At 34.3% G+C, this 19,678-nt stretch overlaps 2 protein-coding genes and 1 pseudogene across 2 annotated transcripts; 2 read left to right on the top strand and 1 right to left on the bottom strand.

Annotated features, from left to right (window-relative positions):
• Window positions 1–624: 624 nt before the first annotated feature.
• Window positions 625–4,062, bottom strand: LOC112026405 (putative methylesterase 11, chloroplastic). The gene is made up of 3 exons (XM_024059090.2): window positions 3,654–4,062; window positions 1,468–1,704; window positions 625–1,211 (listed from the first exon to the last, which is right to left on the bottom strand). The coding sequence occupies exons 1-3, from the start codon at window positions 3,987–3,989 to the stop codon at window positions 975–977; spliced, it is 810 nt and encodes a 269-aa protein (XP_023914858.2). The 5' UTR covers window positions 3,990–4,062; the 3' UTR covers window positions 625–974.
• A 3,334-nt stretch (window positions 4,063–7,396) lies between these two features.
• LOC111986703 (MDIS1-interacting receptor like kinase 2-like) lies at window positions 7,397–11,143 on the top strand (annotated as a pseudogene).
• A 321-nt stretch (window positions 11,144–11,464) lies between these two features.
• LOC112024920 (MDIS1-interacting receptor like kinase 2) lies at window positions 11,465–13,944 on the top strand. Its single transcript, XM_065776834.1, is given in 7 exon segments — window positions 11,465–11,873; window positions 11,876–11,923; window positions 11,926–12,183; window positions 12,186–12,560; window positions 12,563–13,138; window positions 13,340–13,417; window positions 13,420–13,944. Coding segments are annotated over 7 exon segments (2,064 nt in total). The 3' UTR covers window positions 13,740–13,944.
• Window positions 13,945–19,678: the final 5,734 nt, after the last annotated feature.

The raw sequence follows: 19,678 nt of genomic DNA, 5'->3' as shown, positions 1-19,678 counted from the left end.
TCCTATCCCTTCCTTCCATCTGTTGATCATCTATTTGCTTTCTTTTCTGGCCGTCCGTCCCATCAGAGGCCTTATCGGTACTCAAGTGGTTCACTCTGATCAACGTTATCCTGCCAAGGGGTTACCTCCCCATTAATGCGGCCAGGGGGAGTTAGTTGAATGCATTAAATGTGAGAATGACAGCTTACTTTGGGGTTAGTCTCTCCCCAAAATCACCTTCGTCAGGCCGAGGATAAGGTGGTCCTCGGTGTGGATTGGGAAAAAAGGCTTTCCCTCACCTTGGCCCTGAATAGCCTGTACTCCTCGGCCTGGGCCTCGGGCCTGCTACATGATGGGCCGAGGCCATCAGGCCCATGGGCCCCACAGTAATAATTTCAAAACTTAATATATTTCCAAATAAAAAAACTTTCCATATGCAACTAACTATTATAAAAATAAAAAATCATAAAAAATAACATATATCTCTCTTAAATTTAAAAATAATAATTTTTAAGGAGATATAATTGTATGAGTAAGATATTTTCTAAAATAAATCTTAAGTTTCATTCTAATGGTATAACTCACAACCAAACTAATAAATAGGTTTAGTTATTACATTACAACATATTTTATTTCTAGTAATAAAGATTACAATTCCTGTTGTAATTCTCATACAGTGTACCAAACGTAACCTTAAAGTAAAGTATATCCTCTCCATTTCACTGGAAATGGAGGAAGTACATTCCGCCTTTAAGATTTTATTTCTTGGATCTAATAGTGTATAGAGTGCTATGTAATTTAAAATTTTAAGTGGTGTGACTCTAGATACACGATTAAATTTTTAATTTTTAATCTGAACTATGAAATGGATCCATTTCAAATGAAGATGATCATTTTACAGATTAAGGAGGCATATATCTCACTACATAGGAAAAAGGTAAAACCTTGAAGTCACTTGGAAAATAAAACGAGGTTCCCCTTGTTACAGTTATGAATTATGAATGAAACCAAAGGTGCATGAGTTCAATATTATTCTCCCTTTTCTTTCCCGCTTTTTGAGTCCAAGAAATTATAGAGTGAAGAACAACCTGTTGGGAAAACATATCAAGGAAACTCTGCTCACTACTCAACATTGCTGCAGCTATAAAAATTGCTTTTGAGATTTTAGATGGGAACAACTCCATTACATATGAAATACAAGCACCACCAAAATCATGTCCCACCAAAATCACCTGCATTAAAAAGAAAATTTTTAGCTCTAGTATATCTAAATGGAAAAATTTAGCAACATTACTGCTACTGATATGGATAAAAATGTCATAAAGATGTTAAAATTGGCATATTGTTGATCAACATATGCCAATGCGGAATTTAGTTTCAATTATTTGTTTAAATACCTTATAAGCATATATGAATGTCAAAAAATAGTGCACTGTAATTTCACATTATTATTCTAACATTGATTCAAAGAGAGAGAGAGCAGAAAACCTTTTCTCCATCTCCAAGTTTCTCTAGGATATCAGTAAGTGGCTTTACGTACTGTGCAAGGCTCGTAATGCTGTTTGTATCAAATGCATGAATTCCAGAACCTGCTAAGTCAACTGCATCAACTCTATATCCACTTTCTTCCAATAGTGTGATTGTTTTATACCAACACCAAGCACCAAAGCCACCTCCGTGAACAAGAACAAAATGTATGGTTTCCAGGCCATCAACATTTAGATCCTAAGGAATGGAAACTAACAAAATAAGATGGCGGATGATATACATAATTGGAAGAATATACTTTTATTGGATGACATATATATATATATATATATAACCATCATTCTTTCCATCTCCTAATGAACAGTGCTGTAAAAAAAAAACAAAATCAAAGTGACTGTATGCTAGTATCTGAACAGCATTTTGAGTTAAGAAACTAATGATAGTTGTAATTAACGCATGTATGATAGGCAATTATAAGAAATAGATAATATCAAATTTCCACAAACTCAAGCAAAATGCATCCACACCAAACTAGCCTACATTCAATTGCATACTTTCTAAGTACTGTCTTTTAGTCTCATTACGGATTCATTTTTTATGTCAAAAGCATTCAAATTGCTGAAAAGGTAATTCTTTGATGGTAAAAAGTAATAGGTAAGCAACAAAAAAATGTTGCCAGGAAAAAATTACAGCTTAATAAAAAATATAAAAAAAGTAAAGAAGTGAAGGTAAAAAAGTAAAATTAGTAAAAAAAAAAAATTTGTGAGAGGGAGGGGGTGAACTGCATTGGATTTCAATCCGTAATATAGGTAGACTTGTCCCATATGGCCAGAGTCAGAAGAAAGTAGCTTCCTTCAATGTGGGAAGAAGGTCATGTAACTTGAGGCTAAAGCACAACAAAGATATTGGACATGACATTTCCCCTCTTGGGTCTTCGAATTGTCGAGGTCACCAACTAGTTGCGACTCTTCAACATACAAGTTAGGCCACAACAATGGAATCCATGGATGTTTCCAGCCATCATTTATGAAAAACTTTTGTGAACGTTTGATGTTTGACCAAACCCACTGAATTTTATGGTTCGAGTTGAAATCTAACAAGCCCATGACGCAATGTTTTGTCCTATGACAAATGAGAACTCTTTGCTTAAACCCTCATAAAAAAAGTCTAATATTATAGTATATATTAATCCTTTAGAATAAGATATCTTTATTTACGGCTAAAACAAAATCTTTCCAATATATTTTACGAAGACAGGTCGCTCTTTGAACTGGTCCGTGTGCTATTGTACAGATTGACCAACTCATTAAAAGATTGAGTGTGGAAAAATACAACCCAAAAAAAAAAAAAAAAAACTCAAATTCCTATCCTTTGTAGGAAGGGGTTTGGCTTGCGTCCAATATTCTATGTACCTAGATGCAAAATGGGCTCAACATATATCTTAAAAATACCATATGTCAGCCCGATATTTCATCCAGAGCATGGGATATAAGTCTTATCCTACTAGAATAATGGTTAAATGCTCATTTACACTCTATCTCACGTCATAAAAAGTTAAAAATGATAAAATTAAGATTCAACTCTTCAAGTCCATGTAGTATATTAGGTTTCTCAATTCATTTCAAGCATGTTGTTGTATTAATCAAATAATCATAAACAATGTTATCTTCTCCAAGGAAAATTAAATTCAAAGCAACTATATGTTTTAAAGAGAAACTTATATACTGTACGGTAAGAAACTCTATATAAGTATTAGCATATTAGAAAAAAATAGTTAAATACTTACATTTACCAGTTCATAATAGCTAGGTGGTGGTTTATCAATTATCATCCACTAGCTTTACATTTAATTGTAAAAAAAAAAAAAAAAAAAAAAAAAAAAAAAAAAGAAACAAAATTTGATAATAGTTCAATTCACAAAAAAGAGGAGGAAGAAGAACAAGAAGAAATAAAACTATATTGATGAAAATCCAGACTATACGAAATCAGTTTTCACTTGGGAATACTATGTTTTTTAGTAAAAGAAGTATAAAACTATGACACAATTAATCATCCAAAAACCATAGAATTCTCATTTTTCCAGTCATGAATCAACTTTGAATAGCTCAAAACAAGCATTATAAACACATATTCTCCAGCAAATGAACTCAAGAATCACTAAAAACCAAAAAGAAACAAAGTCAAACCTTGTTAACAAGCTGAAGAGGCTGAATGAGAGAATGATCAGTACGTGACCTCTGCCTAGAACTTGAACTCTTTGGAAGCTTTTTAGTAGCAGCTGTAGATGGGTACACCACAGAAGTGGACCTGTTAAGGTTAACGGGTAGAGAACCGTTCAGCTGATGCTGGTGGAAGAGGAAAGCTGCAGAAAGAGCCTGTTGGTGAATGAGAGCATCATCAAACTCAAGCTCCTCATCCTTTTTCTTAGTCCTTTTGGTTGAAGAAGAGTTTGGCAAACGTTTCGAGGGTTTTTTTGTGAAGGTTACCTCCTTGGGAGTGAAACATGCCCATGAGTTTCCCATTTGCTATGCCAATGCATGTAAGTTAGAAAAACGAGGCTCATATGATACTTATGTGAATGTAAAGTCTACGCTAGGGGTTTGGACTTTGAAAATGCTAGCTAAGGCTATTTAATTTTGTGTGTGCTAGAAGAATTTTATGCTTATACGTGTGAGCTCCCAATTTAGTATTACCCCTATTTTAATGTCTACGTGTGAGCTCCAAGTTTCCTCCTAAATAGGGCCAAAATGGCCAAATATCAATGTTTGCCAAAATTATTACTATTTTACCATTATTTGAGAAATACTCAGCAATTTATCACTTTTTGAAACTTGAGTTTGTGAAATTCGATTTTGACATGGGACTTGAGTTTCAAAAACTCGAGTTCCATTAAAAATGCTGCTAACATGGATTATTTTAATTAAAAAATGCCACGCGGAACTCAAGTTTACAATGTGTTACTCAAATTAATAAAACTCAAGTACCATGTAAGATTCCTTGAACCTAATAGAAAAACATGAACCCAAAAAATTAGACATGGAATGAACCCAAAAGAAGAACATGAACACAAAAAAACTCAACAACTCAATTCTAGATCTAAAGAAACTCAACAATTTAGCAACTCGTTCAAACCTCTATGGCTAATGATTCTCTTGCCGCTGCATGCTACTGCCACCACCGGCAGTGGCTTCTCTTCTTATTCCCCCTCTCACTTCCTCTCTCCTTAACTTGGTTTGATCTCTTTTAACTAAACCCCAAAACCCCAATCTTAGGGATCATGTACAGAGTTCAATTGGCAATTTCGGCAAAGCAGATATAAGTAGAGAGAGATTGAAAACAATATTGTCCCAAGCAAATTTGAGTTTTTTTTTTTTTTTTTTTTTNGTAGGAAAAGGGCTAAGGTTATACAATTGATCCTAAAACACCTTCAACTGTGTAAAGAGTAATGGACATCTCACCTTGATGAAGTTCTGTGATTTGCTTTTGAAAATTGAAGACTCTAGGCCCATTAGTCTAAGCAAAATGATTCTTCAAGTCATTCCAAATTTCCAAGCCAGTGTCTTCATAGATGATGCTTACTTGGAGCTTTGGTGAGATTGAATTGGTGAGCCATGTACCAAGCATGTTGTCACATTTGATCCAAGCTTGCACATTCGAAGGAGTAGACACCAATTATGATGAAAGAGTCAAAGTCCCATCAATGAACCCTAGTTTGTTCTTGGTGAGCAAAGCTTTTCTCACAACACAAGCCCAAGCTGAGTAGTTCTCTCCACCTGTTAAAGGCTGTGTAACAAGAACTAGAGTTGGATTTTCTGCGTGATGCAAGAACAGAGGGTTGTCCATTGGTGAATCTTGTAGAGAAGAAGGAGATGGATTCTTAGATTCTGTAGTACCATTCATCACAGCAGAAGCCATTGTTGGCAAAACAATTCTCAAGAAAAGCAAACAATTCTCAAGAAAAGAAAATTTCTCAAGAACAAAGGAAATTTTCTCAAGAAAATTGAGAAAAGGAAATTGAAAATATAGCACTGAAAAGGAAAACGAAACACTAGAGGAATTTGGGAATTTGCTCTAATACCATATGACAAAACCAAAGGATGGAAAAACTGTATTTTCATTAATTAGAATCAATGAGTACAAGCTGTATATATATACAAGCGTGAACAGTAACTACCTAACAGAACTAACAGACTTGGAACCAACTTCACACGTGCTAGCTACAATAATAACAAACTATCTCACGTGTCAACACTTAAGAGCTTCTAAACAACAATTAAACTACATGTCGTATATACAAAAGCTTTAATACAAAAACACTGTCGTTTTAGTTTTACTGCTCTGTGCTTAAGGCTTTGTTCTCCGCTTTTGCATCTGATCTGATATCTTCACCTTGTTTCTGATCTGATAGCTTCATCTTCTCATCTTTACTCCCATACACTTCAATAAGATTCAGGTTGGTATTCTTTGGAAGTCAAAAAAAGTGAAGATAACCACTATTCACAATCTAGCCGTGTCTCACTAAAGTGTGTTGAGCCATGGATATAAAAATCGACCGTTTGCCATTACACTACTCATCAATCATACACTTCAACATGGCTTCCAAAGTTTACATTTCCGTTGTGGTAGTATCATGGGTCCTTTGTGTCTTCATGCATTCCACAAATATGTTTATTATTGCAGCTGTCTCTGTGGCAGCATCTGAGTCATCACCGCTACAACTTGAGGCGAAGGCTCTACGGGAGAGTGGGTGGTGGAGTGGTCTCTCCAATGAAACGTCCTTAAGTCATTGCGAGTGGAATGAAATAGAATGCAATGACGGTGGAAGCGTTACAGGGATTTTCATGGGTGATGTCTATCTGGGAGATAAAATTATTAGGAAATTCAACTTCTCTTCCTTCCCAAATTTAGTCAGTCTTAATCTTCAGAATACTGGACTTTGAGGGAGCATCCGTCAACAGATAGGTACACCTTCAAAACTCACCTTCCTATGTCTTTCCAGCAATAATCTTACAGCTCACTTCCCTTTTTTTCTCATGAACCTCACTCAATTAGAATCTTTTTACATTTACCAAAATTTAATCAGTGGGCCCATTCCCGAAGAATTGGGAAATTTAAAAAATCTTCAGGTATTAAATCTGGGTTTTAACAAACTCACAGGATCAATTCCTTCAGCTCTGGGCCATTTAACCAATCTCTAGGTTTTGGGTTTGAATTCTAATAAGATCACTGGTTCCATACCCGAAATATTGGGAGATTTAAAAAATCTTCAAATATTAATTCTGGGAAATAACAAACTCACAGGACTAATTTCTTCAGCTCTAGGTATTTTAACCAATCTCCACAATTTGACACGTTTGAATCTTGAATCGAACCAATTCAACGGCTCTATTCCCCTAGAAATAGGCAACATGAAGAGTCTTACAATCTTGAACCTCAGCAATAACAACATTGTTGGTGAAATCCCTTCTACCATAGGTCATTTAACTAATTTGTCCTATTTGTCCCTTAGTTGGAATGAAATCAATGGTTCTATGCCAGTAGAAATAGCTAATTGCATTTTAACTAGAAGCATTCCCTCTCAATTCAGTGACCTTGTTTTTTTATGTTTTATTGACCTCAGCTACAATAATCTCACAGGCAGCGTTCCCCTTTATCTTGTTAACTTAGAATTTAACCTGTCATACAATTCTTTGAAGGGTCAAATCTCAACTATTTTCCGAAATCATAGTTTTGACGCATTTATTGGCAATAAAGATTTATGCGGTGACTTTGGAGATTTCTTTCCTTGCCTTTCATCTTCCCAAACTGTGAGCAAAATAAAAATGTCACTTCCCCTCATAATCTTCATTGTGCTTTTACTTCTTGGGTATTTTTTTCCTACTCTCGATCTTGGGTTGGGAAAACATAATCCAATCCATGCGAAACAAAAAATGGGGACTTGTTCTCACTATGTAATTTTGATGGAAAAATTGCATATAAAGATATCATTGTAGCAACAGGGGACTTCAACATTAGATACTGCATTGGAACAGGTAGTTATGGTAGTGTTTACAAAGTACAATTGCCTAGCGGAAAGTTGTTGCCTTGAAAAAACTTCATCGCTTAGAGGCTGAGGACCCAACTTTTGACAAGAGTTGCAGGAACGAGGTAAAAATGTTAACAAAATTTCAGCATTGAAACATTGTGAAACTTCATGGCTATTGGTTGCACAAACGATGCATGTTTTTGGTTTATCAATACATGGAAAGGGCAAGCTTATCTTGTATCCTAAGCAATGATGTTGAGGCAGCAGAATTGGATTGGACTAAAAGGCTAAACATCATCAAAGGCATAGCACATGCCTTATCTTACATGCATCATGAGTGCCTCCCGTTAATTATTCATCGTGATATATCACGCAACAATATTTTGTTGAACTCTAAGTTGGAGGCTTTTGTCTCTGATTTTGGCATAGCTAGAATTCTTGATCTTGATTCCTCTAACCAAACTTTAGTTGTTGGGACCTACGGTTATATTGCCCAAGGTAAATTATTGTTTAATTATTATACTCATATCTTATGCCTTTAACACCTATTACTTTAAAAGGTTAGCCATGTGGGACCATTCCAATAACCATGCTAGTTTTCCTTATTGTTCTTTATATGAATCATGCAGAGTAACAAGCAATCATATGGAGAAATATTTTACATTTTTAAATGTTTTCATATGGAGAAATATTTTACATTTTTAAATGTTTTCATTTATTTTCCTATGCAGAACTAGCATATACTATGGTGGTGACTGAAAAATGTGATGTTTACAGTTTTGGAATGGTGGCACTAGAAATATTAATGGGAAAACATCCAGGAGAACTCTTGACTTCATTATCAACATTATCTTCTCAAATTTTGATGTTAAAAGAAATATTAGATCCACGTTTGCCACCTCCAAATCGTTTGATTGCACAAGATATTTTCTTTGCTGCTTCGATAGCCTTTGCATGCTTACGCACCAAACCAAGGTCTTGGCCTACGATGAAATTGGTGTCCCGAGAATGTCTTTCAGGTAAGAAACCACTAGCCATCCCCTTGCATGCAATTTCGCTATGGGAGTCAAAGAATCAAGAAAGTTATATGATTGGAGAGAGTGAAACTCAATCATGTAGTGCTTGTTGTTAGGTTGTGTATCATATGGTTTGATGACCGTATAAGAAAAAAAATGTTGTGTAGGAATGATAATCTTTTTTTTTTTTTTTTTTTTTAAGAAAAGAAAATGCTATGAAAATTATGTAATTCTGTAAGGTTTATCTATTTTCTTCATGATTTGTGGCCTGTATTTTGCATCATGAAATATAATCCCTCCTAATATTCTTCTTTCACATTAAAATCAGATGGGACACCTGCATTCTATGAGTAGACCCGATTCAGTCGCTCTGTACTTGTTTTTCGGTTAAGAACAATAGCAGAGCTTTTCATTGTCAAGGGGCTATCCCATTTGAGAGTAATATGGTGTGACCACCCCTATTTGAGAGTACCATTTGTCTTGTTAGGTTAATTAAAGTTTAATTCTACGTTAGTTTTCTTTGAGTAGTTTTTTATATCGCGTCTCACAGAAGATTCAAATATAGATATATCTTTTTTAATTGTAATTCTTTAGGCTATTTTTTTCTTCTTATAATCTCTTTTTAATAATTTTTTTTTTTTTTACCTATAAAAAAATATTAGAGTATTTGAGTTTCCTTTTGGAGTTTAAAAATGAGAAATGTCTCAAATTAAACAACAGATATTTTTAGGAACAAGAAAATTAAGGAATTTTTTTTGACGCATTGGTACGATAAAATATTCACTTAGTACATTTTGAGTACCACTATGTTCAATATGAGATTTTCTTTGCATGTATGAATGATTTAAGCATACTTTTGAGTAATAAAAATGCCGACCATTGAAAATACTCATTCATTAAAACAGAATCGTGGATAAGGTGACCCTTAAATACCACATTGGCTCAAAACAATGTGATTTTGAATAAATCAATTTAAACTTGGAATTATGGTTCATGGCAATTAATGGTTTTACAAATTTGAATAGATAGGATGTTTTATTATGTATGTGAACGATATATATATATATATATATATGACAAAGTTTAGACTACAACCTTACTTAATGATACCTCCAATAAAAAGATATTGAGTAAGATTGTAGGCTTAAGTTACAACAAATTTTGTAGCTAAACTTTATATATATACAAAACTTAGGTACAGTACCTAGGGATGGCAAATGGGCGGGTTGGGTCATAAATGAGTTGGGTGTGTAATTACCCATTTATCTATTTATGACCCATTTATATATAAATTAATTATCCATTACCAACCCAACCCATTTAATTAGTAACCCACTCATTTAACCCAATATGACTTAAATACCTCTAAAACTACTTGAATACCCTCTTGACCTCCAAAATTACCAAAATACTCTTAAATACCTAAAATGATACAAATACCCCTACACTTCCAAAATTACCAATATACCCTTGGACATCCAAAATTATACCTAAAATCTCTAAAATGACCAAAATATCCAAGAAACCTCTAAAATGACCAAAATACCCTCGATTTCTCTAAAATCACCATATATGCTTAAAACCCACTAAAATGACCAAAATACCCCCGAAACCTAAAAAATGACTAAAATACCTCCAAAACCTAAAAATGACCAAAATACTCCCGAAACTCAAAAAATGACCAAAATACCCCCGAAACCCAAAAAATGACCAAAATACTCTCGAAACCCAAAAAATGACCAAAGTACCCCTGAAACCTAAAAATGACCAAAATACTTCCAAAACCCAAAAAATGACCAAAATACCCCCGAAACCCAAAAATAACTAAAGTACCCCCAAAACCCAAAAAATGAACAAAATACTCCCGAACCCCAAAAAATGACCGAAATGCCCCTGAAACCTAAAAATAACCAAAATACTTCCAAAACCCAAAAAATGACTAAAATAACCCCGAAACCCAAAAAATGACGAAAATACTCCCGAAACCTAAAAAATGACCAAAATACTCGCGAAACCCAAGAATGGCCAAAATACCCTCGAAACTCAAAAAATGACCAAAATACCCGAGAAACCTAAAAATGACCAAAATACCCCCGAAACCTAAAAATGACCAAAATACCCCCCCAAAACCCAAAAAATGACCAAAATACCCCCGAAACTCAAAAAATGCCAAAATACCCCCGAAACCCAAGAAATGACCAAAATACCCTCAAAACCTAAAAATGACCAAAATACCCTCGAAACCTAAAAAATTACCAAAATACCCCAAAACCTAAAAATTACCAAAATACTTCTGAAACCTAGAAATTTACTGAAATAACCAAAAAATCTAAAANTCTAGTATCTTTTCTGCACGACAATAGGAATTCATTTGGTATTCACTGGAAAGTCAAGAAAAGCTATTCACACTCTAGCTAGCTGAATCTCACTTATTTTAATCGTCTTGACTATTAAGAGCCGTGGATATAAAAATCGATCGTTTGCCCTTACACTCATCAATCATACACTTCAACATGGCACCAAAGTTTCCATTTCCGTTCTGGTAGTAGCATGGGTCCTTGCAGCTGGCTTTGTGGCAGCATCTGAATCATCGGCAAGCACTGGAACTAGAAGCAAAGGCTGTGCTGGAGAGTGAGTGGTGGAGTGGCTATTCCAACCAAAGCCATTGCCACTGCGGATGGAATTAAGTGCAATGATGAAGGCAGCGTCACAGAGATTAAAATGGGTGGGGTCAATCTCGGAGATGAGTTCAGGAAATTAACTTCTCTTCCTTCCCAAATTTAGTCCATCTTGAACTTAATTCGACTGGACTCCGGGGAAGCATCCCACCAGGGATAGGTACTCTTTCAAAACTCACCACCTGGATCTGTCCGAAAACGATCTTACAGGTGACTTGCCTCTTTCACTTACAAACCTCACCCATTTAGTGTTTCTTGACATTTCAACTAATCTAATTATGGTTTCATCCCAAAGAATTAGGAAATTTAAAGAATCTTCATTGGTTACTTTGAGTTATAACAAATTCTCTGGACCAATTCCTTCATCTTTGGGTCATCTAACCAAACTGTTCTATCTGGCTCTTGCTTCAAACCAAATCAACGGTTCAATTTTGCCAGAAATAGGTAACATGAAGAATTTGGAGTACTTGCTCCTCTATAATAACAAGTTCACTAATCCAATCCCTTCATCTCTGGGTCATCTAACCAACTTGGACACTTTGTATCTTGATTCAAACCAAATTAATGGTTCCATTCTGCCAGAAATAGGCAACATGAAGAATTTGAGTTTCTTGTCCCTCTCCAATAACAAGCTCACTGGTCCAATCCCTTTGTCTCTGGGTCATCTAACCAAATTGGTCTTTTTGAATCTAGTTCAAACCAAATTAATGGTTCCATTCTGCCAGAAATAGGCAACATGAAAATTTGAGTTACCTGTACCTCACCAATAACAAGCTTAGTGGTACAATCCCTTTGTCTTTAAGTCATTTAACCAATTTGGCCACATTGTCTCTTGCTTCAAACCAAATCAGTGGTACCATTCCTCCAGAAATAGGTCATTTAACTAACATGGAAACTTTGAACCTTAGTTGGAATCAAATCAGTGGTTCCATCCCAGTAGAAATAGCTAATTGCTCTTCATTGAGCAAGTTGTCTTTAAGCCACAACTACTTAATGGAACCATTCCCTCTCAAATTAGAGACCTTTATTCGCTACATTTGATTGACCTCAGCTACAATAATCTCACAGGCAACATTCCTCCTTATCTTGTTAACATAAATTTCAACTTGTCATACAATTCCTTGAAAGGTTGCATACCGGATAATTTCCAAAATTATAGTTTCTACACATTCATTGGCAACAAGGATTTATGTGGCAACATCAAAGGTGCCCCACCTTGCCTTCCATCTTCCCAAACCATGCGCCAAATAAAATTTTTGGTTCCCCTTACTATTTTCATTGTGATTTTAATTCTTGGATATTTATTCCACTCTCGAAATCGAGTTTTGAAAACACAATTTGAGTCAAGGGTAACAAAAAATGGGAACTTGTTCTCGATTGGACATATGATGGGAAAATTGCATATGAAGACATCATGAAAGCCACAGAGGACTTTGACATTAGATATTGTATTGGAACAGGAGGTTATGGCAGTGTTTACAAAGCACAATTACCTAGCGGCAAAGTGGTTGCGTTGAAGAAGCTTCATCGCCTAGAGGCCGAGGACCCAACTTTTGACAAAAGTTTCAAGAACGAGGTCAAAATGTTAACAGAAATCCGACATCGAAACATTGTAAAACTCCATGGCTATTGTTTGCATAAACGATGCATGTTTTTGGTCTATGAGTACATGGAAAGGGGAAGCCTATTTTATGTCTTACGGAACGATACAGAGGCTATGGAATTGGATTGGATGAAAAGAGTGAACATCATCAAAGGCATAGCACACGGCATATCATACATGCATCATGAATGCATCCCAGTAATTGTTCATCGAGATATAACCAGCAATAATATTCTATTGAACATTAAGTTTGAGGCTTTTGTCTCTGATTTTGGAACAGCTAGACTTCTTGATCCTGATTCCTCCAACCAAACCCTAGTTGTTGGGACCTATGGTTATATTGCACCAGGTGAATTATTGTTTAATTATTATACTCATATCTTATGTGTTTAACACTTATTATTTTAAAAGATTAGCCATGTAGGACCATCCCAATAACCATGCTAGTCTACCTTATTGTTTTTTATATATGAATCATGCAGGGTGACAAGCAATCATATGAAGAAATATATTACATTTTTAAATAGTTTTCACTTATTTTCCTATGCAGAACTGGCGTATACTATGGTGGTGACTGAAAAATGTGATGTTTATAGCTTTGGAATGGTGGCACTAGAAATATTAATGGGAAACACCCAGGAGAACTCTTGACTTTATTATCAACATTATCTTCTCAAAATTTGACGTTAAAAGAAATTTTAGATCAACGTTTGCCACCTCCAAATCGTTCCATTGCACAAGATATTTTCTTTGCTGCTTCTATAGCATTTGCATGCTTACGCACCAAGCCAAGTTCTCGGCCTACGATGAAATGGGTGTCCCAAGAATGTCTTTCAGGTAAGAAACCACTAGTCATCCCCTTGCATGCAATTTCGCTATGGCAGTTAAAGAATCAAGAAACTTATATGATGGGAGAGAGTGAAACTCAATCATGTAGTGCTTGTAGTTAGTTTGTGTATCATTTGGTTTGATGCCTTATGAGAAACAAAATGTTGTTAGGAATGATTATCTTTTCTTTCTTTTTCTTTTTCCTTTTTCCTTTTTTTTTTTTTTTTTTTGGGTGAGAATAGAAAATGCTATGAAAATCATGTATTTCTGTAAGGTTTATCTATTTTCTTCATGATTTGTGGCATGCATTTTGCATCATGAAATATAGATCTCTTATTATAGAAGGAACCATAGGGAAGAAGGAACTATAGTGGGACTAATGGGAAGCCATGGGCCCGTGGCTTCTCCTAGCCTCTAAAAGTTTTAATATTTGCTTAATAATATATATATATATAATGCAAATATTTAAATCATAATATTCTTCTTTCATATTAAAATCAGATGGGACTCTGCATTCTTTGACCCGACTCAGTCGTGCTATACTTGTTTTACGGTTAGAAGTATGCAAAGCTTTTCATTGTCAAGGGGCTAACCCATGTTTGGATAAGGTGGCGAAAAATGATATGGTGTAATAGGACCACCCCTATTTGAGAATAGCATTTGTCTTGTTAGGTTAATTAAAGTTTAATTCTACGTTAGTTCTATTTGACTAGTCTTTTGTATCAAGTCTCACGGAAAATTTATATATAGATATTTTTTTCAATTGTAATTCTTTAGACTACTTTTGTCTTCCTATAATCTCTTTTTAATAAAATTATTTTTACCTATAAAAAAATATTAGTGTATTTGAGTTTCGTTTTGGAGTTTAAAAATGAGAAATGTCTCAAATAGAACAACAGATATTTTTAGGAACAAGAAAATTAAAGGAAATTTTTTTGATGCATTGGTACAATAAAATATTCACTTAAGTACATTTAGAATAGATTAATTTTGGACCAAATCTATTCTGTTCTACTCTACTATACCCTCTCTCCCTCCTCTTTAATTTAAACGGATCATTATTAAAGTGTCTTGAGCTGTGGATATGTAAGGATTGAAATCCGGTGCAATAGTAGCATGCAATTAACCATAGTGTGTGAGAGGGAGGTGAAAAAGTAAAGTGTAAAAGTGAAATCGTAAAAAAATGAGGGTTAAAATTTTTTTTATTTATTTAAGAGTTGAGATTAAAAGTGACTTTTGCAACTTTTAATCTCAGCTGTTGATGTCCTATTGCATGGATCCGATATGTAATTATAACAATCATTCATACACTTCAACAATATGGCACACAGTTTCCATTTCCGTTCTGGTAGTACTAGCATGGGTCCTTTGTGTCGTCATGCATTCCACAAATATATGTAATAACAATCATACTCACTGCTATTAGAACAAATATATTGTAATTCAAAATTCAAAAGATATTTTACATTTGTTTGTTTTGAGCAGTGACACTACGGCACTCTTTGTCACAATTCAGTCTGTGCATTGGTTTTCTGTTAATATTGTCTGTAATCTTTACCCCATCTGTTCATACTGTAACTCAATATCTAGCTCATAAATCTACTATACTTCTACAAAGCCAAGCAATCTAATTTTATAGAGAAAGTATATATCCAATCCCATTAGTATAAAAAGTGTACATATCCAATCCCATTAGGTCACGACATAATCAAAATTTAAAAAAAAAAAAAAGTTTAAACACTAATCCTTATCTCAATCAATATATTAATAAAATTATAATAATTGATAAATATACAAATATTAAAAAAAAATAATAAATGTGATTCAGCTATTTCTCAATAGATTTACTTTCTACATGTAAGGTTTTATTTGATTTAATAAACTGATGGTTAATGTGTTGTAGTTTGAAAATAGGTTAATGACAAATGTTGCTGAAAAACTATTAGAATGAGAAACGAAAGACATTGCTCCAATAAATTTGAGGGGTAACTTCCTCAATTTTTTTTCCACGTGTGCCAATAAATTTGTTCCATGTGTCCAAAAAAAATTTATATTCAATAATTTGGTCCAAGTCAAATACCACGTCAACACTCTATTAAGCCACTTAAGACATAAATTAATAGATACAGAAACAAGGGCATAAAGTAAAACATTTTAAAAAATTTATTAGTTTAAAAACGAAAAATGTATTTTTGTGAAAGTTTAGGAATGAAAATGATATTTTATCCTGAAATAATTATTCCTCAGAATTTCAATACAATAATTTAATTACTGAGATAATATTAAGAAAAAATAGACTAAGAACAAAGAACAAAATCAAATCTTGATACCCATAAGTTGAGAAATCGAGGTCCATATTATTATTAATGATACATATAGAATGAACAATACTATCTGGTGTTATTTTTTAGACATAACTAAAACTACAATAAAGATAAACCATAAACATTTTTCATGTAGATGTTACATCCTAACAATAAACGGATATAAAGAGTAATTCACTCCAAAATCCGCAATCTTATTTAATCCTCATCAAGCATGAATGCAACACAAAAGTTGATAAAGGGATATGAAGAAACCAGCATGCACTGATAATTTTTAGACCAAAGCAATGCTGCTCTCACCACCAGGGGACTTGTAGACACGTACGAAATTGTCCCTTGACTCTGCTTTTCCATCAACAAATATGCCACTGCCACAAATTTCTCTCAACTTAGCCAAGCTCAGTGGGTTTTCTGCAGATCATGGAGGAACAAGTTCCTTAAAAATATCATTTCCTGTTAGCTTAGCTAACTTCTGGTTATGCATTTTTGTTTTTTTTTTTTCCTACCAATTGATAACCACACTAAGGATATAATTACTCGGATCTCCAGAAGGCAATATAAAAATCACAAAAATAAAACGTGAAGGTTATATAGTTGAACACCTAAAATACAAAAATTCGCAAACACATTTGTTTTGGATAATTTATGTATTCTAACCAATGGACAATTAAAAAAAGGAGAATTGCAGTAGCAGAACCACACAATTGGGAATACTCCATCTTCCTCACAAACTGTGCTTAAATGCGTTATGGATGCACGTCATAATGATATGAAGAAAACCAAAAAGTGTAGAGAGAGATAGATTGGACATAGAGCTTAAAATAACATTGCACCTAGAAAATTGACCTAACCTACCAAATTACCCAGCATGATGTATTAGAAGAAGATCATAGCACAATAATAGTCATTTGACTTCTCATCCAAATTATAGTACTTGGATGAATGAAATATGAAGACAATAAAGATTCACTTCTGTTAGGTTCTAAAAGTTTAGAACAATTGGCAAATCGTGAACACACAAGAACATACAAGTTGCAAAAAGAAGATTTCAGAATTTGACTGGTTCGATCAATCGAAGAACAGGCTCGACCGATTGAAAGTCATATCTGCAGAATTTTAATTAAGCCCAAACAGCAATTCAAGCCCATTAAGAATTAGGGTTTCAAATCTACTTCTCCTCGTATATAAAAGAAACCCTAAGCACGTTTTTATGATATTCTCATAAAAAAAAATAATAAAAAAAAGGATTTATTACTGCTCATTTTATCCACAATATAAATTCAAGTAAACACATAAATCATTTGGCTCTACAAATTCAAACTAAATTAGAAGATCTGGATGCTCATTATTTCAATTTTAAGTATTATAAGGGGAAATTTCATAGGGTGTTAATCGCATTGTTTAACTAATCTAGCCATTTATGCCCCACACAGACAAATAAAATAATAAATAAATAAAAATCTAGCCACGAAAAGAGCTTGAGAAAAGTTTAATTTTGTGGATTTGGGTCTCAGAATGCAAGCTCTCAAATCGTTGCATATAGCACATTTCATATTAAATCCATGCAACTGAAGTAAAGAAATGGGCTTCACGCCCAAACTCAATCTTATCCGATCACTATCTACTTCCAATTAAAATTCTCATTAACAAATCAATCCTGCTTCTTCCTAATTACATGTAACCTATTTTATTCAATATTATTCCGTTCTAGTTGCAATGGAACAATTATCATTAGTTACAAGTATGCTAATTGGTTGTTGAACTAGGATTCCTAAATTTGTTACATTTAACTGGATGTAATATGGGATTAGAATAAGATTAATCTTAGTATGAATACCTAGTCTTGGGAAAAAATTGGCCTTTGCCCTTTTTAAAAAAACAATCTAGCATTTTGCCTTCTTTCACAAACTAATTAGGGAAATGCCCTTCTTTTGAAAATCGATTTTCTCAAAATCAAGTTAAGCCCTATAGCGGCGTTTTTAAGGAGCCTATAGTTACGTTTTAAACACCTATAGTGGTGCTTTATAACTCGATCTTAATAAAGTCGAGTTATAGGTAAAAAAAAAAAGAAAAAAATTTACATGTAACTCGACTTCATGGAAATCGAGTTACAAAATGCCATTATAGGTCCTTAAAACGTTACTATAGGCTCCTTAAAAACGCCGCTATAAGGCTTTAGATTTTTTTTTTTTTAAATAACTCGATTTTAAGAAAATCAAGTTTTTTAAGAAAGGCATTTCCCTAATTAGTTTGGGAAAGGGAGCAAAATGCTGGATTTTTTTTTTGAAATGGGCATTTGCCCATTTTCTCGCCTAGTCTTGTATAGTTGTGTCACAATGAATTAATATTACATTGTGCTCTCTTCTAACATTCTTAATTCTATAATGTTCAGTTCAGGAAAAATTAAAGGAAATGCAAGTTTGTTCAAATTCTTAATTCTATATTGAATTTGCGTCTAGATCATATACTGGAACACACACATGCATACGTGAGATCATTTGTGAGAGGAAAATCAAGTTTGAAAATTTCTGGAGTAGAAAGGAGATGACAATTTATTTTTTGGATTTAATGTCTTCTTACAAAAATGCATTCCTCTGTTCGAAAAGTAAATTGTTGCTATCTAGATTATTTCGAACAATCCCGAATGTTCATACTACTCTTTGCCAATATATTCATTGACATGTGCTCTCTTCTAACATTCTTAATTCTATAATGTTCAGTTCAGGAAAAATTAAAGGAAATGCAAGTTTGTTCAAATTCTTAATTCTATATTGAATTTGCGTCTAGATCATATACTGGAACACACACATGCATACGTGAGATCATTTGTGAGAGGAAAATCAAGTTTGAAAATTTCTGGAGTAGAAAGGAGATGACAATTTATTTTTTGGATTTAATGTCTTCTTACAAAAATGCATTCCTCTGTTCGAAAAGTAAATTGTTGCTATCTAGATTATTTCGAACAATCCCGAATGTTCATACTACTCTTTGCCAATATATTCATTGACGACTGCAATGTGTATCTATCGATTTATATGGACAAGTGCTCATGTTTTATGACGAGGGTAAAAATCTAGGTTGACGGATCTGCATGAAATGGGCTTGACGGTTCCACATCCGTGGGCCGATAGCGGACGGGCCCAACACGTGCAACGTATGTTATGGACGGATCCTGCATGAACGGATGCAACAGGGACAGGTCGAGCACACACGTGGTAGCCAGAAAACCTAGATGGGAAATACTTACGACACATACTTAGCCACCATAGAATCCTAAGGTAAATGGAATCCTAGCGCAAAGAGGATTCTGGAAGATATGTGCATTAATGAAGATCCTCTTTATAAGGAAATGTCTTGTCCATCACGTTGGGACTATTCAAGAGGATTCTTATAAGGAAAAGATTTCTACACCAAGGAAGGGATGTCAACCTTCTGCTAATGTAAAAGCCTCAATACCCTCACAAATCAAGGTACGCACGCATAATTGACTCCTCTCTAGCACTCTAGAATTGTGAGAAGTTTTCTAACTTGACCTTCGGAGGGTATTTGGCTAGCACCACACCGGTGCTTTCTGTTAGGTCTTCTCTTTTTGTTGTGCAGGTGTTATTTTCGAGTGTGCGAGTATCGTGTGGCTCACTGGTGGTTTTTCGGCATCATTAGTTGGTGCTGTTTATGGGAAATTGCAATTTTTAAGCCATATTATTGCTTCCCGGACAAAAGAGTTGCATGGTACTCAT

This window comes from Quercus suber, unplaced genomic scaffold (assembly GCF_002906115.3).
Source record: "Quercus suber isolate HL8 unplaced genomic scaffold, Cork oak 2.0 scaffold_143, whole genome shotgun sequence".
Taxonomy (NCBI): Eukaryota; Viridiplantae; Streptophyta; class Magnoliopsida; order Fagales; family Fagaceae; genus Quercus; species Quercus suber.
The sequence above is the reverse complement of the archived record's forward strand: the minus strand, read 5'-3'. Positions and strand labels throughout refer to the sequence as shown.

Bases quoted from the DNA above. Each gene is read 5' to 3' on its own strand.
- LOC112026405 (XM_024059090.2), bottom strand. From the start codon at position 3,989: ATGGGAAACTCATGGGCATGTTTCACTCCCAAGGAGGTAACCTTCACA. The intron at 1,705-3,653 runs GTTTGACTTTGT...TCCATTCCTTAG, and splicing joins CTCTTCAGCTTGTTAACAAG to GATCTAAATGTTGATGGCCT. The intron at 1,212-1,467 runs GTTTTCTGCTCT...TTTTTAATGCAG, and splicing joins AACTTGGAGATGGAGAAAAG to GTGATTTTGGTGGGACATGA.